Below are 25,083 nucleotides of genomic sequence, written 5' to 3'. Positions count from 1 at the left end.
CCCCATCTGAAGAATAATAAATGGGGAGAGACTGAGGAGCTTGCCCCGCAGACCGATTGCACCGCTCCGCCTGTTGTCGCTGAGGTTGGGGTGGAATCCAAGGAAGACAAGAGGTTGCAGGGAACCTGGGAAAGGGCGCGCGGGGTGTGGGAGGGGGGCTCTTCCCGCCTCTCGAGGGGTGTTACAAACCGACCTTGAAGTAAGGCGCTTTCCGCCTGTGTAGTTTCCCTCGGGAGGTCCCTCCTCCCTTGCCCCTTTGTCTCGGGTGTCAAATACCGTGAGGTAAACAAGGGCGCCTTCGGGGTCTCGAAGGGGCGGAGGCGAGCGGCCTCTCCCATGGCCCCACCCACTCTATCGAGTCGGGATTCCGGGCTGCGACCGACTGGCTGGGCCTCCCTCCACCCAAGCGCTGCGCGGGAGAGGTCGGAGTCCCGGCGACCTCCCCACTTTTATTGGCCTAGCTGTCACCTTGTTAGTCTCTGTCTTGTCTCTCTCTATGTGATAGGTTAATTTTTTGTAAGTTTTCATTGTCAAAGATTAATTTAAGACTCCTATAAAAGCAATGTGGGTGCTCCCCGCTCCCTATTGCGTAAATTCACTAGACTGCATGCAGCAGCTTTTACGGACTCCTTCAAGCCCAGGTTAACTTCGTTTTAGTGGCCACAGAGAACGCACCAAAACTACTTTAACTTGATGCTTACCGGCGTCACAAACTGCTTTTCCTAGCGCAGGAGGACTTTCGCTTACAGTATACTATTTCTGTGTTGTATTTAGTTTTGGAGGCTGTTTTTTCCTGTTGGCCCATGTGTTGCATTGACAGTTTTAAATTGTCTTGTTTTCCCAGTAAGTTCTCTGGTGTTTGTTAGAGTGTGTGCTCCTGTGGTTTGTGTATGCTGATCATATTCAATAGAACCTCAGAACTAGCAGCTATTTATCTAGACTTATTTGGGTTTTTTAAAACATATTTTCCTTGGAAATGGATAATGTTCCACAGCATTATGCAAGTACTTAATGCCACTGAATTTTAAAATAAATATGAAAGGTATAACGCATCATCTGTTTGTTGCTATTTGAATAATGTATGATTTATTTTGTCTATTTGCATTTCTGTGTGCTTTTATAGCACAGTTGTAATTAACCTTATTTGAGAATAGGGTCATTGCAGATGTTATTAGTTAAGATAAGGTCATACTGCAGCTGAATGGGTCCCTAATCCATTGCTACTGGTGTCCTCATGAAAGGAAAATTTAAAGAGAGACAGACATAGAAGTAAGGTGATATGAAAAGACACATGGAGAGAGTGATCATCTACAAGCTAATCTACTTTTACCATTGATGCCAAGACTTCACTGTCATGCTATGGTTCCTGACCCAGAAGTAACATTGAAATACACAGTGAAGTGATAGATGATATAAGGTTTAAGGGAGAAATAGAGAGTTGCTGGTACAAAACAACTTCCTATTTTTTAGTAAAAACTACATAAAGAATCTGGTAGCACACACAAAAAAGTCTGGTCCTAAATGTAGTTCTGAATATATGGATTAAGTACACCAGAGGCCTAGTTCATTATTATGAATTACTTTGGCATACTATTATGACTGTCAGAAAACTGAAATGTCCTATAAAGAGGTAATAGTAAAGGTGTTTCTCATCGTGTTTCTAATCTTGTTATGGTTCTAAATGGGAAAATAATAATATATTTCTAAAACAACTTTAAAGCCATTTCTTTTCAGAAACACATTAATTTCAAATATACTCTAAAAATAATATTCCAAATTTGTTTTTAATAGAATGATGCATGTTTCTAAAAGATGATGAAAATGCAAGTGTTTACATCCTTCATAAAAGTATATGTATAAATTAAAATTTAGCAAGCATTTGCCATTTTGAACAGTACACTTAATATTTCTAGGCTTTTGATTGACAAACTGTAAAATGACATTTGGGGGATAATCTCTTAAGGTACCATTCAGCTCTTAAGTCATGATTCTCTAATTTTGTGAATATGCGATCATAATGTAGGGAAATTAATGTTTTAACTTTTGCAATTGTTAGGTGGTCAAAAGATTATAGTTAAAATTTAAAAAGATAACTTGAAAAAAAAAAAAAACCCAGGTTCTAGGTTAGTTGTGAGCCCAGTTACATCAAAACAGTATTTGATGAAGTAAAAGTTTATAGCTGCCCAAATGTAATATACTATATAGACTTCAGATTACACAATATTGTTCAGTCCTTTTAATCTTATAGTAAAATGATCTTGTCAGGGTTTTTCCCTGCTGGATGATACAAATATATCACTTTATTTGCCTTAGTTCAGCATCTCATAAATCATAACAATATAAATTAAGCAGTAAACTAATTGAATTAGGCTTGAAGCTATTTCCAAAGTAGGTTCCCTACCCTACAGTATAAATAGATTTTCTGTAGGTAAACTGGAATTTATCTATAGCAGTATCAACCTGGTAGGACTGTATAGCAATTATCTGGGTTGTGCTAGCTACTGAAATTCCTATAATTTATTTGGTCAGTTATTTTAAGAATTTGGACTTTTTCATAATTTGATCATCAACCAGATTGCAAAATCCTGAGGGAAAAAATATTATATACATTTTGTGCAAAGCAGAAAATAAGTTTTCAATAACAGTTCCTTATCATTTATTGATTAACTCATAGTTAGCCAAAATTACATAACATCAGTTGCTTTATATAAGATTACTTGCACATAAAATAATTATTCTCTCAAGTTGCATAGTTAATGTAAAAAACTGAAAGCCATTTATTCTGTACATGTATTAATTTCTCAAAGATGAAATATTGGAGTTTAATGTTTTCAAGTTGTGTTAAAGGCAATGAGAGGGGAAGGATAAGCACACTGAAGTATTACCAAACAGGCACATCCACTTATAGGGAGATCACTCCTTCTGAGGCTTAACTGTATACTCATTCCAGAGATTCAATTTAGTGATATAGTTAAACAATATATTTTTGAAAAAATGAAAATACAGGTTAAGAAAAAAACCTCTCATCCTGATGCTATTATTTTCAATGAAAAATTGTAAGAAATTTTTCTTAAAAAAAAAAAAAAAAACTATTAACTGTTTTTGTCCACCAAAAAGTTATTTACGTCCTAAAAGACTTCGCTGCCACAATTAGGGGGAAAAAAGGACAAATTGCAAAAATCATGTTTCTAAACACATTGGAGATCTGTCAAAGCAATCAGAAAATAGTTCAAACTAGAATTCCAGACAGGGAAGACCTCTTGCTAGGTATGCTGATGATTTGGAGGAATAATTTGTAGATTTTAGGAGTGGAACTGAGAAGCAATCTGACTTGGTCCCAAAATAAGGACTTTTACTAAGGAAAAGAGAATCTAGCAAGTTTTGGGCAGTTGTGTGGAGTTAACACAATCAGTTGAAAACTAGAGGACCCCTAAATATACATAATGATACATTTTCCACACAGATGAGTCGAATTCTCAGGTGGTACGGGAAGGTAGAGAGTTGTGTCAGAAACTTCTAAAAGACCAAGTAAAATCTAGAATTTATTGATCCTTTATGGACAAAAGTCTGGCTCAAAGGAGGCAGTCTGCCACAGGCACAGGACTGGTCTCTCCCTGAAGACATTTGTCATATTTTGAAGTATTGTTGGCAGGAACGTGGAGAGACAAGCTCAAAACTCCCAAAGAACAGAAATGAATCTTCCATAGCATTTCAGGTCTAAGGAGACAGAGACTGCCAAACGTCAATCAAAAGCCCATGTGATAATGTCTGAGGATCAAAGGTGAACTGGGTTTTACTAGAACTTTATAACTCAGCCTGGATACATAAAGCTCAATCCTTCACTGGATTGAGATATCCATCTTTTATCCTTCTACCTATTGGAGGGTTGCTTCTGCCTAACAGAGGAAAGATCAGATCTCTAGTGGAAGAGATCATCTGGAGATCATCATCATAAACAATTTGAAAAATAAACACAAAGAAAATCTTAGGAACCAGCGGGAAAAGACACAGTAAACTTTTAAGTCTGAATACTGACTCCTTAACAGAACTAGGAAGCCCAGAAAACCATTAAAAGACATCTTTAAATTACTGAAGAAAAAAACTGCTAACCTCAAGTTCTATATCCAGGGAAAAAATTAAGGTGTTTTCGGACAAAAGCTGAGAGAATTTATTGTCAACAGCCCTGCTTAAGAAAAATGACCCTAAATCCTCAGGAGGAGAAAAAGAATACAGGCAAGAGTAATTATGTACATTTTTAAGAATATTATTTGCTTCAAAGAGCAATAATAATGATTTTCTGTGTGTTTTTATAACATGTGGAAATACAATATATAACAATAGCACAAAAAATAACAGGGATAGTGGAGTTAAATTGTAAAGGTTTTTGATTATTCAGAAAGTGATAAAAATAATAATTTGTAGTCAACTGTAATGCCTAGCATATTATAATTTGGGGTGCTAGTTACATAAGTATATGTATATATACATATATATGTAAATGTGTGCATGTGAAAAACTTCATCCTACTATTCATAGGATATCAGGTCTTAAATTAGTCTGCTAAAAAGCCAGTGACTAATGGATATTAAGCATGTGAAAATGTTTAACATCACTAATCATTAGGGAAATGCATCAAAACTACAATAAGATATCACTTCGCATCCACTAGGATGGCTATATTGAGAAGAAAATAGCAAATGTGGTAAAATTGCAACACTCATTCATCACTGGTGGGAATGCAAAATAGTGCAGTTACTATAGAAAACAGTGTGATAATTTCTCAAAATTTAAACAGACATTTACCTAGCAATTCCACTCCTAGGCATCTACCCAAGAGAAATGAAAACCCATGTGCCACCCCCCCGCCCCCAAAAACCCTTGGATGCTGTTTTTTTTGTGTTTTTAAAGAAAGACCAATGACTTTTTTTTTCTCTTTCAGAGCACTGCATTCAAAATAATCAAGAACAATTTAGGGTTGCAGAATACAATATGAAAATAAAGGAATAATTTGAGAAGTGAATACAACTAATCTATTTTAAGAAAATGGTAGTTAAGAGTGTCAGCATCTCTTGAATTGTAATGGAATTGTTAATTTGGCCAATATTTAGCTGAATATTTCATACAATAGGAAAATAATTTTTTTGTATATTTTTTGAAAATATCTGCTTTTATATGTTTCCAGTTAAAGAAAAATTGTGATATATGAATACTATGCTGATGCTATATGTCGCCAATGATAGTTTTAAGTTTGGTAATGACTAAACATTGCAAGTTCTTATATAAATATTCATAAATATAAAGGTGACTTATTTACAACTTTGTTCCCTAAATAATTTTGTTATTATGCTTAGTAGTTTGTATTTAAAAATACATTCACAAACAATACCAGATTTTCAGATGTACTTAAAAAAAATCTATCTAAATTTAAAATTTAGAATTCTATTAGACTAAAAAATGCACATATAGATAGTGGGATTTTGGACTAATTAATATAGAAAAAAGTATTTACACCTTGTAGGACAAGCTGAAAGATTAAAGGACAGTAAAAATTTAAGTAGTAATCTTTGTTGAAAATTTCAAGACAGAGATTCTAGGAATTTCTGTAATCAATTCTGTGGATAATGATTAACCCTTATGCAGACACAGTAAAATTCTGCCTATTCAATAACCTCTAGGCCTATCTCATTCCCACTGTTTTGTGTGTGTGTGTGTGTTGTTTTTTTTTGGGGGGGGGGGCGGGGGGAGGAGGTGAATAGAAAGGATTCCCAGAATCTTGGGAATGAAGTAAATGTAACCCTAGAATCTGAGTATGAGATCAAAAACAAGTCTATGTTCAATATCCCAAAACAGAAGTCATTGAAATAACTCCATGCTAATGTATGTAAACAAGATTTAACCGAAAGAATCTGTATTTCTTAAGCCTTTCTCCTACATGAGGTCCCTGACATCCTACTCTGAAGATTCTAGATTCATCTTCAGGTTCTAATAAAACCCGTTTGCCTTCCATTTACAGTGCTGCTTCCCACCACCTGCAGGCGCCTCTCACCACCGCAGTATTCTAAAATACAATAATTTCATTAAAACATTGAATCCTACAGACTTCCAAAATGTCTATATTATGTCCAAAGCAAGTAAGAGAAAAAGACAATGAAAAATATATACGCTGTTTTAGAAGAGATGAGCAAAGGAGAAGACAGGCATGAAAGGTAAGGGATAGTGATAAGCAGTAATGACAAGGGAAGATTATGGTACAGGTTGCACAAAGGGATAAGTATAAGGAGCAGGACATTAGATTTTACAAACTGTATGGCTAATGCCATATGTACTTAACAATAGAGTATGAAACAATACCATTGACTTAACATAGTGATTGCTTTTTGCCAGGCACTAAGTACTCAAAATATTAACTCATTTAATCCTAATAATACCAATGATAGAGATATATATTATTTTCATTTCATGAGAGAAGTCACTGAGGCACAGTCACAGTATCTAACCATCAGTATCAAGTCAGAAAAAGAAAAATCACTTTGGGTATTTCAGAGGGAATACTATTTATTACCTTTATTATCGAGGGAATTTTTTAGGAGGAGCTGGAGGAGCAAAAGGGGGTGGGGAAGGTATTGTTATGTAGAGGTAACTATAAAAAGAGCTACCATCCTAGCACTGGGGGAACAAAAAAAAAAGTGTTATCCAGCACCTACAAGTGCTGTTGCTGTTGCTGAGGCTTTTGGGACAAAACTTGCATATGGTTAGAACTACCTCTGCTAGCTGCCTTGTAGGAAGTCAGCTTACTTCCTACAATAAGACCCCAATCCTGGAGCCAGATAGAGAAGCACCATGCTTCTGAGGCTGCTGGAGACCAAATGAGAAAAAGTGCCCTCTATCCTTTTGCCTTTTAATCTTCTATTAGCAGAACCTAAGTAGAAACCAACTGGCAAGTGAGTCTGGGAAATGCTTTTTTAGGATTCCAGTACCCTTGCAATACAAAGGAGAGAGTAGGAGAAAGGAGCTGAAAGGCAACAGAGAAATAACCAACAAAGCTATTTGTCTAACAACTGGCAAGCAGCAGAATTTAAATCTCATCCTGGCTCCTGAGGCTGTGCTCTTCTTAACTGCTGCAGATGATGCTTTGACACTATGATATACTCTAACAAGAGTATTTCATGCATTTAAAAATTAATGTCTAATTATATAAATGCAGATTGGCAGCAGAAATATTGTAGGAATTGTATTCATTGAATATCCTACAAATATTCAATTCGCTACTTTGTGCTAGGTACTGTTCTACTGGAAATACAATGACAGGGAGATAATAAATGAGGAATGAGAGCTCTTTTCTACCCCTTTTAGGTTGAACGAAGTTGCCTGGGAAGGATTCCAACTGGCTTGGCTTGAATCATGTGCCCACCCAGTGAACCAACATAGCTGAGTGGTAGGTATTGGGGAAATAACCTAGTGGAAATGTCCACTATAATCCTGAGAGGAGGATTTGAGTACAGGTAGTTTATCTAGAGGATTCAGGAAACTCCTGTAGTAGGTGGAGAAGTGAGACAAAGAAGGGAAGGCAGTAAATAAAGGGTGCTTTTTCAAACCAGATACCACTAGTAATGACTTGCGCATAAACCCATGGGAAAATTCAGGGTAATGGTATGAATTACATGCCTCAAAATTACCCATGTGAGGGGCAAAGGAGCTGGGATATCCATATGATATTTGCCTAAAGGCTGCTTGAGATGGGAGGTTGATTAATTCTCAAGCACTTAACCAATTGCCTTTCACTACACAAGCTTCTTCTAAATTTGAGAGAAAGCCCTCAGGCAGAGATGCAGCTTACTGGCCCCAGGAAATCTTTCTGAGAACACTGCTGGGGTAAAAGCCAGAGTGGTATGGGCAAGGATCTACAGGGCCCACTATTCAAATCAGATAAAATTTCCTCTCCACAGAGTTATGATTTGCAAAGAAATAATACCTGTGAATTTTATAAAATAGAAAATGTAATACAAAGAATTACTGTTTAGAAGTTTCTTGAAGGCAGGGAATGTGTATCATGTTATATCTCACAGGACCTAGCTATACATATATTAGAGGCTCAGATATTTACTGAGTGAATTTGTCAATATCTGAATATATTATTTTCTAGGTTTACAAAGGTAGAATTATTTTTAAACTTTCCTTAAAATCAATAACTCGTTTTTGCTAACTTCTGAACTTATTTATGTTTCAAGAATTTTAAGTAGCGTGGTCTTATTACTTGTATCGCATTTCCCAAATCTAGATCATTATAGATAACGGTCAATTGCTTATACAATAATTATTCCTTCCTCCTTACTTGAAAAACTACATTGATTATAAATAGGGTATTGATAGATTATTTCTGGGTCAAACCAATCATGAGAATGCTACGCTGAGTAGCAGGGAAAAGCAAGACAATCATAAATGCCAACCCCGACGTTGTTGAACTACGGAAGGAATACTAGGAGCCATCTTCCTTTGGCCTTGTGTCAGAAAAATAAAGTAATAATACTGTTAAACAAGTATTGTTCTATGCAGCCAGTGATTCATACGGAAAACAGGCGCACATGTGTGTGCAGGCGACCTAAGAAACTCGGTTTACTTCTCAATTTCTAACAGCACTCACGCTAACGGTATTGAAGGGGTTCCGCGGCCCCTTTTAAACAATATTAGACTCCGCCCTTCTCCAGGTTCATTCCAGAAGAAATGAAAAAAGAACAGGGGTGACGGCGAAAGAAGCCTTATTATATAGTCAACTAGTCCGTAGCTCCACCTCAGGAAGCAGTAGACTGTCTTTGTGCACCAAAGAATTAAACGGGTTCTCTGCAGGAACAGAAAAGGATTTAGAAACGGCCTTCAGCTGAGGCATTCGTGAGGCGGTCCTGTCACAGTCCGGAGGTCGGGTTGGACGTTTTCCCCTAAGCAGACGCTCTTATTAACAGTTTAGTGCATCAATGAATGGACCTGCTCTCGAGCCGCGGTGTTCGCTGCAGGACCTCTAGGACCCGCAAAGCGCCAGCTCGCCTGAGTTTTCCTTGGTTTGGGTTTCCCACAAAAGCGTGGTCACACCAAAAACTCTCATCACAGATACGAAAACGGCCCCCAAACTTTTTTTCCCAGAACCTTTACTCCCCTCCTACCCCGCCCCCTGAGTTTTGCGCTTCGCCTGGTGAGTTGAGTGACCTCTTCATCTAGAATGCCAACTCTGCAAAATCCCAGGAGCTAAACACCAACCAACCAATATCCCTGCAAAGATAAGCGAGAAAACAGCAACCCAGCCAACCACACGCCTCTGTTTTCCCCGGGCTTAAAAAAAAAAAAAAAAAAAAAAATAGCCCAGCCTGTTGCCGCGCGATGCATGCTAGGACGAGTAGTTCCTCCGACCCGCGAGGCGCAGGGTTAGGCCGCAGCTCAGGTAGACGTCCCCCGAAGAGTACCACAATTCCCGTCGTGCCCAGCGGCAGAATGGAAGGGGCGGAACCCGAGAGGGCGCGTCGTGCTTGCGCAGATCGAGGGGCCGGAGGGAGGAGGAGGTGCAGCGGTCCAACTGCTAAAGTCTCCATGTGACAGTGAGCTGGTTTCCAGCTCCAGGCGCCGCTCGACTGTGGTTCCCGACCCCTAGCACTATTCACTGTCCAGGATCCCGCAGACACGAGCAGGCGGGGGACGCTTTTGGTTTAGCTGTGCCGCCAGAGGACTTGGGGTGCAGAGCGAATTGTCGCGGCGGCAGGTGCCTGAGGGACTCCGCCGAGACCCCGGCGTCTCCGAAATCGGCAGAGCTGCGAGGCGATCGGAGATTTCTGTCAGCATTGGCGCCATCGAGCGCGGAGTCATGAACGGCTTCACGCCTGAGGAGATGAGCCGCGGCGGGGACGCGGCAGCGGCAGTGGCCGCTGTGGTCGCCGCCGCCGCCGCCGCCGCCGCTTCTGCGGGGAACGGAGCCGCGGCGGGTGCCGGGGCTGAGGTGCCCGGCGCCGTCGCCGTCTCTGCGGCTGGGCCCCCAGGAGCGGCTGGGCCGGGCCCCGGGCAACTGTGCTGTTTGCGGGAGGACGGTGAGCGGTGCGGCAGGGCGGCAGGCAACGCCAGCTTCAGCAAGAGAATACAGAAAAGCATCTCCCAGAAGAAGGTTAAGATCGAGCTGGATAAGAGCGTAAGTGACGGCGGGACGGCCCTGCACTGCCCACCTCCTTAAGGATCCGGGAGGGGTTGTTAGGCAGGGTGTTCAGGGGTTACCCCTCTTCCCAGACCTGGCTTCAAACCTGTTGTGGCGACTCCAGTAAGAAGCAAACAGCAAAGTCGCAGCAACTCCCACCGCCACCCGCAGCAGACACATAACTTGCATGCTGTGGTTTCCTTCCCTCCTCCCCCCACCCCTGCGTCCCTCCCGCTCAGTCTTCCTTCCCCCTTCCTCCTTGGCTGAGATCAGGGAACAAAACAAAGAGAACAGGCTCACAGAGAGCCGGGAGTAGTTTTCTTGTAGCCCAGCAGCTACTTATGGAATGAAGGCGCCTTCTTTGTTTTGCTGCCCAAACTGGCCTTTTGTCCCAGGGAGTAGCCCCTCTGGTCTATGAAAAGTGGAATCCTGCAAGGACCTGACATCGCAGTCGGGAAAGATCTCGTTCCTGGTTTCCTTAGTACGGAGTGAGAGGGAAGGCGAGCTCCCCCTGGGCCTTGCAGAGAGCCTGGGCTGTGAACGGTGACGGCGATGTCAGCTTCTAGGGACAGCTGCTCCGAGCGTGGGGAGCATGTAGTCTCTGCGGCTTTGCCATCCGTTTGGCAGCCATCAGGATTTCTTTTTCCGTCATTTTACACGTCTGTTCTTTTGACAATCTACGAGGCTTTTAGAAACAACCATTGCCATTTTTCCGAGCTCGGGCTGCCAGTAAATGAATAACAAGATGTCAGAACCTTTCACTCGTCCTGCTTATTTTTACCTTGCACTTAGTTTAGAAGTTAATTGACTGTTAGCTCAGTCAGTCCTTAATTATTCTTTTTTTTTAGGGAGTAACTGTTATTATATGAAGCTCAATATTTCACTTGTTACTATACAGCTCCAAAGACTATATATATGTAATTAAAGTTTTTGTAAAGTTCGTGATACTTTCTTCGTTTTTATACAGTTCTTCAGACATGTTCATGAGAAAGTTTTCAGGTAAACCTGAATAATTGCACATAGCTTTGGTTGGGAAAATGTGTTAAAATGTTTTACAGATAAGTACATTCATTTAATACTCAGAAAAATTCATAATTTCAAATTTAAATCAATAGCATATTTGTTAAAGTGAATAGTTTTGTATGTAGATTATAATTTGGGTATTCAATTAGAAAGAAAAATTAGGAAGTATATATTGTTACAAACATATGCTCTTTAGTAGAGAAAATACTCTCAAACAGCAAAATTGTGGGCAAACATCATCATTCCCCTTGTTAGAAAAACAGCATGACCTAACTCATCTAGTTTACCCTCACTGCAATTTGATGACTCAAATCCAGAGGGTTGGACCTTGTTATTTTCCTTCTCTACCTTTCATTTCTACTACCACCCTCCTCACTTCACTTCGTAATCCTCTCAACAGTATTTCCAGATATGGTATGTTTTAACTGGATGCAAGACTTTAGAAACATGCCCTTGTCTTAACAATGGCCTGTTTTGACTTTTTTATTTTTAGTAATTCACTGTGGCCTATATACTTTACTAATATATTGGCAAATTTTACTATAATCATAAGTAGTCTGTGAAACTTTTCTTTTTCAGGTAAGGCATCTTTACATTTGTGATTATCATAAAAACTTGATTCAGAGTGTTCGAAACAGAAGAAAGAGAAAAGGGAGTGATGATGATGGAGGAGATTCACCTGTTCAAGATATTGATACTCCAGAGGTAGAGGAAAGTTTTTATATGTTAAATGTAAATCCTAGGTAGTCTACTCTGAAAATTTGATAAAAAGATATGAACAAATTTTTAAAATACTTGAAACATTTGAAACAATTGAAAATGAAAGCAAAAATAAATATAGCTAATTAACATGCAGTTCCACAGTTTGGTTTGTTCTTTTTTCAATGGCAATTCTTATAGTTCTTTGCCTTATAACTTTTCCCTCTGATTTTTAGTATTTATTCTAAAATAATTAAAGTTTAATTCATTTATAGTTTCAATTATATACAATGCTTTTTAATAATGGAATGAAGTTTTTATTGTGCTGCAGTCAAAATGCTATAATCCCTATCAAAGATGTTTTTAACAAATTGCATGAACTAATTGAGATATGTTAATATTTTCTAGGTCGATTTATACCAGTTACAAGTAAATACACTTAGGAGATACAAAAGACACTTCAAACTACCAACCAGACCAGGACTTAATAAAGCACAACTTGTTGAGGTATTTATGAGTTTTAAGCTATTTAAAACTTTAAATGAGCGTGCTCATACGAAAAAGAGTCATTAAATGCTAATGTAATTGTTAACATAGTGTGTATAACAGTATCTTTTAGTTAGAAAGACCGAAGTTAATAAAAATCTATTGTGAAAGAATCTGGTTACCTAGAAATGTTTGTCTGCCTCTTACGATATTTCTTTATGTAATGATTATTCAATGGATTGTATGCAGTTTTCCAAGCATCATCTAATACTGAATATTGAGAAGTATTGAGTGAGAATTGCAGAAATATTGAATTTTTTTCATTGCTTTAATTTTATTTCTGTACCAAGACCATACTATCTTAATTATTATAGTTTTATAACAGGTTTGATAAAATAAATTCCTCCATTTTTATTCCTCTTCAAATTTTTTGGCTCTTTTGAGTGAGAATTTTTTCTCATTCTAGAAATCTGTTTTAAAGTTCTATTTACTCAGTAAATATTTATTGAACACCTAATTGAGGCACAACAAAATAAATTAATAAGCTTTGATGTCTTTATTGGAACTTATCTCTTTTAAGTTTCTGATGGAATAGGTCTTAGAGGTAAGTCCCTAAGCAGTGTTCCTATAACTTTCTGATTTAACCATTCCAGAATTTGTCCTTGTTTATGTTTGTCTTATTTTTGGCATCCATATTTTCTTCATATCTAGAAGATGCAGACTTGTATCCAAACTTTTACTTAAATAGTTTGCTTTCATATAGGACTTCTAGTCCTTAAGCGAATTTTAAAAAGTCGAGTGTGTGTGTGTTCTCAGGAAATAATAGAACCAAGAAATCTTTGTTTTGCATCATATTAAGATGCTTATTGATTTGTATATTTATATTTTAATCATATTTAAAATGAAAATGGTTAGCCTGCTTGACAAAATAGAAATATGTATGTATATAAATTACTTTTCTCATATTCTTTAGCTTGAATTTAGTAATCCAGCATTTTCTAAAATGTGCATACTGAATGAGATAAAAGATGAATAGAAGGTACAGTTCTTTGGCAGAATACTTTTTCACATTGAGATCCAATATAGTAACTTTTTAGCCAGAATTACTTCTTTCTTCTTGCCTAAGCAGCAAAAATTCAAATTTTCTTTAAATCTGATTTAAAAGATCTAGTCCTTTTGGATTGTATAGCAGATTACTGTAGCATAAATGTAGAAATTGCCTACTATTATTAACCTATATTGATATATACAGATACTAATTGAGTGCAAGTACTTTTGTTTTGTGACAAATAAGAACCAAAGACCTGATTATTTTAAATGTTACATTTAAATGTACATATTTTTTAAATACATAAACCAAAACTGAAGTGTTTGATAATCTGATATTTTTAAAAATTTTATATTATTTCTAGGGCAATTTTCTTCTTTAGAAATGAGAAATAACCATAATCCAAATAGCCATGAGAGTTGTAGTTTATTTAGAAATACAGTTATTTATAAGTGATTCCAGAGTTGGATAACTATCCACCTTAAGTCTCATCATTTGGATAACTTTTCTTTAAGAAGTTTTGTCTTCTAGAATCTAAATAAGCATATGAGCACCCTAGTTTAGTCTGTTGTACTTCTGTTGATAATTGCGGTGCACATGATAGATTAGCATGATGAAAAGGCAAGAAAGCAGGTAAACATTTTTCAGTGATCACCTCTCTCTCCCCTCCTCTCATTTTCCACCTATAATCTTTATTCAGAAAAACATTCGAGAAACCTTAACAAAGAATACTGCCAAAAATAAATTAACATAAGTTGTAGCAAACATATTTGTAAGCTATTTTATGGTTTGTAGTACCAGAACTTTCTCAACTCTATATTTATCTTTTTTCTTTGAGTAGGGTCTAAACCATTACATGATGCATGTGGACTCACAGTCTGTTTTATTTCACTGATATTTAAAGTCTAAAAATATTGACTTCCTAATCTAGATTTCAGTTATAAAATTTAAAATAAATAAAAGGAAATACACATTCTAATTAATGTATATTTAATTGAGTGGGCTGAGGGTCCTTTGAAATCACACTCTCTTTTTCATATAACATTCTTATATGCTTTTTACCCTGGGGTATTTTGTTAAGTACAATTTATTTTTTTTTTTTTTAAAATAGCCTTAGCACATAACACTTTTTCTTTTGATGAAAGTATTTTTTATCTAGTTTTAAAATCTGTTCATATCTATAATTTAATATCCTCAATTTTTTTTTCTTTGTAGATAGTTGGTTGCCACTTTAGGTCTATTCCAGTGAATGAAAAAGACACCTTAACATATTTCATCTACTCAGTGAAGAATGACAAGAACAAATCAGATCTCAAGGTTGATAGTGGTGTTCACTAGGAGAAATGGAATTGAGACTAAGACTTGTATATTCAGATGTTAAGACTGTTTACTGTTTTTTCACATGTAGAAATAAATGTTTCTTGTGTATTTTTTCTACAGAGGATTTTCTCTGGTTTTATTTTGTTTGTTTCTGACTCTAATAATTAGTTGGAAACTCATGTAAAATGAGCTTTCCTAGATTAACAAATATTTTAAATAAAGGTTAATACTATTATAGTTGCTTCAGTGTATTTATTTTGTGAAACTTTATTTTAAACTGACTTTCAAGGACCAATATTGAGATTTTAATATAAAGATCATTTTGTTACGCCCACCTTTTTTTTTTTAATTTCTAAGAATTAGCAAATGTAGCATTTTTGCTTTCTCTGGGACCATCTGATTTGGAATTAAAGATATCCTAAATAGCATTATTTTGTAAGGTGCTTTTAGTGCTAACAAGTTTAAAAAATAGACTTCCATTGGGATGCAACTTCTTTTTTATTTCTTATTTTATTATCGCTTGAAGTATAAGAAAGAAAAATAGTTTAATTTAATGCCTATCTCTTTCCAAAGAAGACTTAATGTGCCAGCAAAGATAAGCTCAGTGCTAACAGTTCAAATAAGAACATAGAATTAAATTCTTAAAACTTTGCCTTATAGAAAAGGTATTTTTATGGCATGAATATAGAAAGAACTTCTGCGATGCCTCTTAACTTTCCGTCATGTTCTGTACTGTTTACATTGCAAATTAAAACTAGTAAGTTGGAGAGATCTAAAAATCTAAGATCTTTAAATTTTGATCATACATAGCTGTGACTTGATTTATTTTATTCCCTTTTATATTTCATTCATTCTCAGTTTCTATTGAATATTTTTAATCTCTGCTTTTCCTGAAATTGTATTGCTTATCCAAGTTCTTATAATTACAAATCGAATTTATATCTTGTGGCATCTAAACAAAACAGCTTCGGTGAAGTTCTGAGATCATGGTTCAGATTTTAGGCTGGAAATGGAGGAGACTAATAATGAAGCACAGGATTTCTCAAAATTGACATTTGTGTCTGAGGATTCTTTATTATGAGAGGCTGTCCTGTGTTTTATAGGTTTAGCAGTATCACTGGAGTCCACACGCTAGTACCAATAGCACTCTGGTGGTATAACAGCCAAAAATATTGTTCATCATTGCCAAACATTTCATGGGGGGCAAAATTACCCCTAGTTAAGAACCACTAATGCAGCTAAATCTAAAGTACTGGTTCATTAGAAGGTGAATCTATTTATAAGTGTTCTGAGTTTGTTGGCAGCTAAAAAACATGGTGAATGACAAGACCTTTGTTTTTGCTATCACCATTTAAAGATTTACTTCTTTATTGATATGCATAAACTATGATAATTGGTATTATAGAATCCTCTAGCCTGGCATCTAGGAATCTCTGTAAGAACTTTTATCTTAGTTATATAAAAATAAACCACATAGCAACAAGGTGCGGTTTATTTGAAGAAAGCATTACTTCCAAATTTTATATTTTTACCAAAACTTACACAATTTTTTAATAAAAACTTGACTATAGGCTTACTTTTTCCTATAAAAACAATTCATTCTTGAGAAAAAAAAAGCTTGACATTATTTGCTTACATTAAAGTATATGAATATAACCTTGGACTAGAAAGATTAGTTTCATATCACTAATTATTTGCATAAAATGTAGCTGGATAAGAAGTGAATAAGAATTGGTATTGATTAGTGAATTTAAATCTCTTTAGAGCAATTTAAAACATGAAAAATTGAGAACCTCATCAAAGCTGGGGAACTCAAGAAACTAATGAAAAAGTATTATATAAAATTTTTATTTCTTTGCTGTTGGGTTTCAAAAATTGTGAATTCACTAGAAATCTTTATATCAAAACAAAAAGTCACTGAAAACATCTCTAGAGGGGTAGAGGTTACTTTTAATGTCAGGGCATCAAGAGAATTGAAAATTGTCTTTGAGTTGGAAGAAAGAAAACGAGTTCAAGAAATAAGTTATTTGGTAATGACCTTTTCTGAAAAGGCTAAAAATTAATACCTGAAATGTATTTATTTAAGGACACAAGCTCTTATTTCTACGTAAAGTCTTTTTGAGGTAAAATTTACATAATACACAATCATTTTAAAGTGTAGAATTTTAGTGGAATTTAATGTATTTACAATGTGCAACCACCAACTCTAATTTCAAAATTTTTCATCACTCCATAAAAACACTCATAAATAATCACTCCCAATTCCTCTCTTCTCCCATCCCCTGGTATCCTCTAATCTGCTTTCTATCTCTGGATTTGCCTATTACATATAATATAGAGGAAATCATATAGTACAGTTGACTCTTGCAAAATGCAAGATAAGGGCACTGATACTCCTTGCAGTCAAAAATCTATGTAACTTTTGACTCTCCAAATACTTAGCTGCTAATAGCCTACTGTTGACTGGAAACCATAGTGATTAACATATTTTGTATGTTATGTGTATTATGTACTTTATTTTTATAATAAAGTAAGCTAGAGAAAAAGTGCTAAGAAAATCATAAGGAAGAGAATACATTCACAGTATTTATTGAAAGAAATCTGTGTTCAAGTGGGCCCACACAGTTCAAACCAATTTTGTTCAAGGGTCAACTCTATTACGTCCTTTTGTGTCTAGGTTTTTTCATTTAGTGTAATATTTTCAAGATTCATCTAAATTGAAGCATATATAAGTACTTGGTTATTTTTATAGCTGAATTTTATATATATACACATGTGTGAGTATGTATATGTGTGTGTATATCACATTTTGTTTCCCATTCATTTATTGCTGGACATTTGGGTTTCCACCTTTGTCTATTATGAATAATGCTGCTGTAAACATTCATGTACAAATTTCTTTGTGGACATGTTTCATTTCTCTTGGGCATATACCTAGGAGTGGAATTGTTGAGTCACACAGTAATTCTTTTTTTAATGTTTTGAGGAAACTCCAAACTTTACAACAATGGCTGTACCTTTTTACATTCCCACCAGCAATGTACAAGTGTTCCTATTTTTCCAAATCACTAATACTTGTGTTTCCATTTTAAAAAAAATTAAAACCATTCTACTGGGTGCGAAGTGTTATTTCATTGTGATTTCGATTTGCGTTTTCTTAATGACCAATGATTTTGACTCTTCATATGCTTGTTGGCCACTTGTATATCTTTGAAGAAATGTCTATTCAAGTCCTTTGTTCATTTTTTATTTTATTGTTTATTTATTTATTTGTTGTGCCGAGTTGTAGAAGTTCTTTATTCTGGATATTATTCTGCATGTTAAATCCACATCTGACATACAATTTGCAAATATTTTCTTCCATTCTGTAGATTGCCTTTTCACATTCTTGATAATGATCTTTGATGTATAAGAGTTTTTAGTTTTTATGTAGTCTAACTTGTTTTTCTTTTTGTTATTATTGCTCATACTTTTGGTGTCAGATCTAAGAATCCATTGCCAAATCTGAGGTTATGAAAATTAACCCCTATGTTTTCTTCTATGAATTTTATAGTTTTAGATCTTAAGATCATTGACTCATTTTGAGTCAATTTTTATATATGGAGTGAGCTAAAGGTCCAACTTCATTTTTTTGCATGTAGTTATTTAGTTCTCCCAGCACCATTTGTTGAAGAGGCTATTCCTTCTCTACTGAATGGTTTTGGCACCTTTGTCAAAAATCTTTTTGTCATAGATGTTTAGGTTTATTTCAATATTCTCAATTCTATTCCATTGGTCTATATTTCTTTTCTTATGTCAGTACTATACTCTGAACTGCTGTAGCCTTGTATTAAGTTTTAAAATCAGGAAGTCTGAGTCCTCCTTTTTTTTTCTTCAATATTGTTTAGGTTATTTGGGCTCCCTTGCAGTTCCATATGAGTTGAATATTGATTTTTCTCTCTCAGCCAAAAGACCATTAGAATTTTAATGATGATTGTATTGAATCTGTAGATCATTTTAAGATTGCCATATTAACAACGTTAAGTATTTTAATCCATGAACATGGGATATCTTTTCATTTATTTAAGGCTTCTTTAATTGCTTTCCATAGTGTTTTGTAGTTTGCAGTGTACAAGTCTTTCACCTCTTTAGTTAAATTTATTCCTGATATTTTGTTCTTTTTGATGCTATTGTAAATGGAATTGTTTTCATTTCTTTTTTGGATTTTTCATTGCTACCATATAGAAACAACTGATTTTTGTATGTTAACCTGACAACTGTTGAATTTGCTTATTAGCTCTATCTAATAGTATTTTTGTGTGTTCTATGAGATTTTCTCTATATAAAATTGTGTTATCTGTAAATAGAGATTATGATACTCTTTCTTTCCAATTTGGACACCTTTTATTTATTTTTCCAGCCAAATTTCTCTGGTTAAGCCTTTCAGTGTAATGTTGAATAGAAATGGTAAAAGCAACCATCCTTATTCTTTTTTTTGGAGGAGAGTTTTAGTATGATGTTAATCTTTGAGGATGATGTTAGGTGTGGATTTTTCATAAGTGCTTTTTGTCATGTTAAAGAAGTTCCCTTCTGTTCCTAGTTTGTTGAGTGTTTTTATCATGAAAGGATGTCAAATTTTGTCATATATTTTTTCTGTAACTATTGAGATGATCATAGTCCCCTACTCCCCCGCCCCTACCACCACACCTTTGTTCTGTTAATATAGTGTGTAACATCAAATGATTTTCTTATGTTGAGCCACCCTTGCATTCCTGGGATAAATCTCGCTTGGTCATGGTGTTTAATCCTTTTAATGTACTGTTAGGTTGGTTTGTTAATATTTTGTTGAAGATTTTGTGTCTATATTTATAAGGGGTATTGGGTTGGAGATTTCCTGTACTATCTCTGAACCTGGTATCACATCAGGGTTAGAAGTATTTCCTCCTCTTTTATTTTTTGGAAAAATTAAAGGTAGATTGATGTTAATTTATCTTTAAATGTTTAATTGAATTAATAGTAAAGCCATCTGGTTCAGGATATTTCTTTTTTTTTTAATTTTAATTGTTTTAATTAATTATTTTTTATGGTGACATTGGTTAACAAAATCTAATGTTTCAGCTGTACACTTTAACAGTAAGGCGTATATATATATTTACACTCTGTGTTCACCTCCTATAGTTAGATTTCTTTCTGTCACCACATATTTGACCTCCTTTATCCTGTCTACCTCCCTCTTTCTACTACCCCTTACCCTCTGGTAACCACTAGTCTATAGTCCATGTCCATGAGTCTCTGTTCGTCCTGTTCATTTGTTGCTTTTATCTGGATGTTTCTTTGATGGAAAATTTTCGATTACTGGTTTAATGTCTTCTTGTTATAGTACTGTTGAAATTTTCTGTTTCTTCTTGAGTCGGCTTTGGTAATTTGTGTGTTTCTGGAAATTTGTTCATTTTATCTAAATTATCTAATTCATTGTCATACCATTGTTTGTAGCATTCTCTTATAGTATTTAATTTCTGTAAAGTCAGTACTAATGTCCCTACTTTTAGTTCTAATTGTAGTTATAGTCATTCCCTGCATAATGACATTTCAGTCCACAACAAACTATATATATGACAGTGGTCCCATAAAATTATAATAGAGCTGGAAATTTCCTAATTATGTACAGTACATATACTTGATAATGATATTAAATAACTCTTACTGGTTTATATATTTACTATACTTTTTATTGTTATTTTAGAGTGTACTCTTTCTACTTATAAAAGTTTATTGTAAAACATGGTGCATTACACTTGCAGAAGTCTCATATATTGTGTGTTTATCATGTGTCTTGATTGCATCATCTCTCTTGTGCTTGATTTAATCTTGTGTTCTGTATAGTAACACGCTGTACAGGTGTATAGCCTAGGAGCAATAGGCTATACCATATACCTAGTTATGTAGTAGGTGATACTCTCTGTGTTTGCATGAGCGAGCTCTGATGTTCACATAACAACAAAATTGCCTAATGACACATTTCTTAGAATATGTCCTTATTAAGCAGTCCATGACTATCTTTTTTTCTTTGTAGTCTAGCTGAGGGTTTGTCAATTTTGTTATGATCTTTTATTTGGTTTCATTGATTCCATTGTTTTTTTTTTTTTATTCTCTGTCTTTTATCTTTGCTCTAATCTTTATTATTTCCTTCTTTCTGCTGGTTTTGGATTAAATTTGCTCTTTTCCTGGTTTCTTAAGATGTAAAGTTTGGTTGCTGATTTGAGAACTTTCTTCTTTTTTAATGTAAGTGTTTACAGCTATGAAGTTCTCTCTGAGTACTTCTTTTCACCTTATTTGATAAATTTTGGTACATTTTGTTTTTATTTTCATTCACCTAAAGATATTTTCTAATTTCTCTGTGATTTCTTCTTTGATTCATTGGTTGTTAAGGATGTACTGTTTAATTTCTACATATTAGCAGATATTCCAGTTTTTATTGTGTTAATGATTTCTAGCTTTATTCCACCATGGTTAGAGAAGATAGTTTGTATGATTAAAATTTTTCCAAATTTATGGAGAATTGTTTTATGACTAACATATCTTAAAGCAGGGTTCCCCAGTCTCCAGGCCACTGACTGGTACTAGTCTGTGGCCTGTTAGGAACTGAGCTGCACAGCAGGAGGTGAGCGCCAGGAGAGCAGGCAAAGCTTCGTGTGTGTTTGCAGCCGCTCCCCAGTGCTAGCATCACCACCTCAGCTCCACCTCAGATCATCAGGCATTAGATTCTCATAGGAGCACCAGTCCGTGGTGCCAAAAAGGTTGGTGACCACTGTTCTAATGAATGTTCTATGTACACTTGAAAAGATTGTGTATTTAGCTTTTGTTGATTGGAGTGTTATATGTCTATTAGGTCTAGTGGTTTATAGTGCTGTTCACATCCTCTGTTTCCTTTTTAATCTTCTGTCTAGATGTCTCTTGTTTAAGGTAAAGTATTGAGGTCTCCAACTATTATTCTAGAACTATTTTCTTCCTTCAGGTCTGTCAGTATTTGTTTCATATTTTCTGGCTCTTGTTTGATGCCTATACATTTATAACTTTTTTATCTTGTGAATTGAGCCTTTCAAAGTATAAAATTGTCTTTTTTTGTGTCTTATAACAATTTTTTATTTAAAATCTATTTTGTCTGATATTAGTGTAGCCATCCAGGTCTCTTGGGTACTATTTACATGGATTTATATAAAATTTATATAGCAAAATTCAAATTATGATATCTAGGCAAGTGATGGTGGTTCAAAAATATTTGTCGTGATATTGCATATTCATTTGTAGAGTTAGTTAAAATGTCAAGCAACATCTTACTTATATACTTATTTTTATGTGTAAGTACTGTTTACTCTAGAATTCATTCCTTTAAGATTTTGGAATTCTTTATATTTCTTTCTAGCTGAAAGTTGATGCTATGAACTTTATATGTCATGTCCTAGTTGCATTGATAGTCTATATTGTCTACTATAGTCCTCAAATAATAGTTGTATTAATTGCTACTATATTATCGTATGTGAATAGATACATATTATATACATATACGTGTATGTATGTATTCCCTTTAATGTATACTTAATATATCAAGTCAGTTTTGTACACATAATACCCAATAGACTTATTTTTTGACTTCTAAACCTCCGGAAATTAGATCACGCATACTCTTTTATTGAAAATTTACTGTAGAATTGTACAATTTTTAGAATATATGGGCTACATATATGCCAAATATTTCTCTCCAGGTATACCACTCTACAAAGACGAGCACATATGGTGCTACCATTTATAGAATTAAACTGAGAAAGCTAATTTAGTATTGATTTACTATAATTTTCTAATATCAGTTTCTCTTCAAACTATTTGAGAGAAAAGTTTAGGTTTAGGTTGTTAAGATGATTTATAAATGTATGATTTTGATCATTTTTTCCTTTTGGGAAGATTATTTTAAAGTCTGTAGCCTATAGTGCTTTAGCGATAGGATTATTTACATTTAAAAATACCTGCCACAATATTTTACAAAATGATTTATTGTGGAAAGAACTCATGTGTACCTGTTGGCAATTATAAGGAAGTTATAGTTGCAAAGTGATCTGTGAATGTTCTTATCTGTCTTTCTCCAATAGTTGCTCATTTTTTGTTTCTCTGTGTTGCTTCCAATTCTCTAATAATCCTTTAGGATTAATAACTAATCCTAGTAAACAAAAATATTGAAGGAATCCCTATGTATTATGATGAGGAAAAGAGAAATTTTATCGAGAAGACATGAGCTATTAGTATTATTGTCAAATTTGTGCTCAGGACCATAGGATTCATAGTAAGAACAAGGATATAGAAAATCAAAGAAAAATACAGAAAGTATTATTCAGTAAGCATTTAGTACATATGAGCTATCCAAAATGTATAATCATGTGTCTTTTACAAGTAAAGGGTTGCTTTCCTTAACAAACAAACAGATTAGTCGATGTTATTAAATAATGTAGTTGTTAAGACTCTAGATGCTAGAGTACAACTGACCATATTTAAAACCTGGCTCTGAATGCCCTAATAATGTAACTTTAAACAAGCTACTTAATCTCTCCAAACCTTGGCAATTTGGCCATAAAGCAGGGATCATGACGGTATCTACCTAATTCAGTTGTAGATAGTGCTTAGAAGAATAGTAAGTTTTTAATAAAAGCTTAGTTGTCTTGTAGTTAAAAGCTATTGAAAAAATAAAGAATCTATTGGTTAATATGACTGAATGAAATTTGGCTTTTAAAAACATACTGACCTAGTCAGAAAATGTTGCATAAGGTATGTTGTGTGAACATTCATGGTTTTACATTTATTTGGTAGTATAAAGAATATGTGCTTTTATAATACATTCATTTATAAAAGGACATACATGAATTTCATATTACAAAGTTATTTTCAGAAGGGAGAGAATGTGATGAAGAATAATCATCATAATCTATACAATTTCATCTATTAAATATTGAGCTTTTTTCAAAGACTTTTTCTTATTAGGTTTTGATTGCAGTAATAAGAGAACATTTATTCAAAAGCCATTGCTGCCTCGCATATGCTCTCACAGTGATGTGTCATTTATAGAGATACTGAATACCACTTTTTCTCCCTTAAAGATAGTGTATACTGAATAGAAAATGAAACAGGTTAGTAATGCTTTTCTTTATTTACTTATTCTACGCACTGTTCTAGAAAGGATTTAAGAGTTTTATTACTGAGTTAGTCCCATTTTAGTACCAGTTTATTCAGTGAAGAAAAAAGTTCAGTCAAATCACATTATACTGATAAAACAACGAATCTGATTTTTTAAAACAATTTTATCTCATGCACTTTTGTAGGCAGTCATACTGTTTGGAAACACGTTCTTATGTTTGTGCAGATTTTAACAGGTACTGAATTCTGACTACCTCAGAATTGTTTGGTCCATCCCGGTAACACTTATTGAACACTGAATAGATAGATACCAGATACTGTCCTAGATGTGTCTTCACAAGGATCTATTTCAATTAAATAAGGTCACTTTTTTTCTCAAAATGATATCTTTTTGATTTACTGCAGGCATGGTGCTTCTTAAATTTTTTCCCACAACAATATATAACACCCTATACCTTCTCTGTTACAGTCTTCACATTTATAAATAATTATTTGTAATTATTACACTTTATTAGAATCCAAGTTCCGAGAGTACAAGTACATCTTATTCTTTACTACATCCCCAAATCTCATTAATAGCTGGCACTTAGCGAGCATTTAATAAATTTTTATAGCTTGAAGGACTTTCTGAAATAACCTCTTTTGCCCTATGATGGGGGCATAGTCTAAAGCGGTCTCCAACAATCAGAAAATATCTTTTAAGGCATCTGTTTTATTTACTTTTAAAATTCATGTGACCTTAATTTTTATCCATTTTTTTATATGTGTTTTGTTATTCTCAAAAAAGTTGATACGTTGGGCATATATATCATAGTTTTAAGGGTACAGTTGTGTATTTGAGTGTAATATATGAGCTTTGGAATTAGGACTTTTCAAATTCTTGCCTCGAGTTTTAGCAAATATCTTACATTTCGGTTAGCATCTGAAAAATGGGCTTATGAATACTTACCTTGGAGGTTTTTCTTATTATTTTTAAGAGAGTAAAATGAAAATGTACTTAAAATTGTTGACATGCTTAATATATACTCAAATATTGGCTCCCTTGTCCATTTTTACTAGAAAACTTCTAGTTTCCCTCCTAAGAACCCCAGTTTATATCTAATTCCTTCAGTATTATTAGATGGTCAATAACGAAGAAAATTATTAGTTTTCGAGTCAGGATATGGCTCTTCATCTGGAG

At 34.7% G+C, this 25,083-nt stretch overlaps 1 protein-coding gene across 5 annotated transcripts in view; it reads left to right on the top strand.

Annotated features, from left to right (window-relative positions):
- The first annotated feature begins 9,383 nt into the window (after positions 1–9,383).
- Positions 9,384–25,083, top strand: part of SAP30 (Sin3A associated protein 30) — a 90,263-nt gene continuing 74,563 nt past the window's right edge. For 3 of the 5 annotated variants that reach the window (XR_004954890.1, XR_004954889.1, XR_004954891.1), the window contains exons 1-3: positions 9,384–10,165; positions 11,771–11,896; positions 12,299–12,397. Coding sequence is in view for 2 of the 5 variants with exons in the window: in XM_016148218.2 (XP_016003704.1) it covers positions 9,848–10,165; positions 11,771–11,896; positions 12,299–12,397; positions 14,640–14,762 (666 nt within the window). In the remaining 3 variants the exon portion in view is untranslated. Of the gene's footprint in view, positions 10,166–11,770; positions 11,897–12,298; positions 12,398–14,639; positions 14,982–25,083 lie in introns of those variants that run through there. The other 2 variants (XM_016148218.2, XM_016148220.2) reach the window with 2 other exon arrangements.

This window comes from Rousettus aegyptiacus, unplaced genomic scaffold, assembly GCF_014176215.1.
Source record: "Rousettus aegyptiacus isolate mRouAeg1 unplaced genomic scaffold, mRouAeg1.p scaffold_m13_p_16, whole genome shotgun sequence".
NCBI lineage: Eukaryota > Metazoa > Chordata > Mammalia > Chiroptera > Pteropodidae > Rousettus > Rousettus aegyptiacus.
Note: the sequence above shows the minus strand (reverse complement) of the source record. Positions and strands in the feature narration are given on the sequence as shown.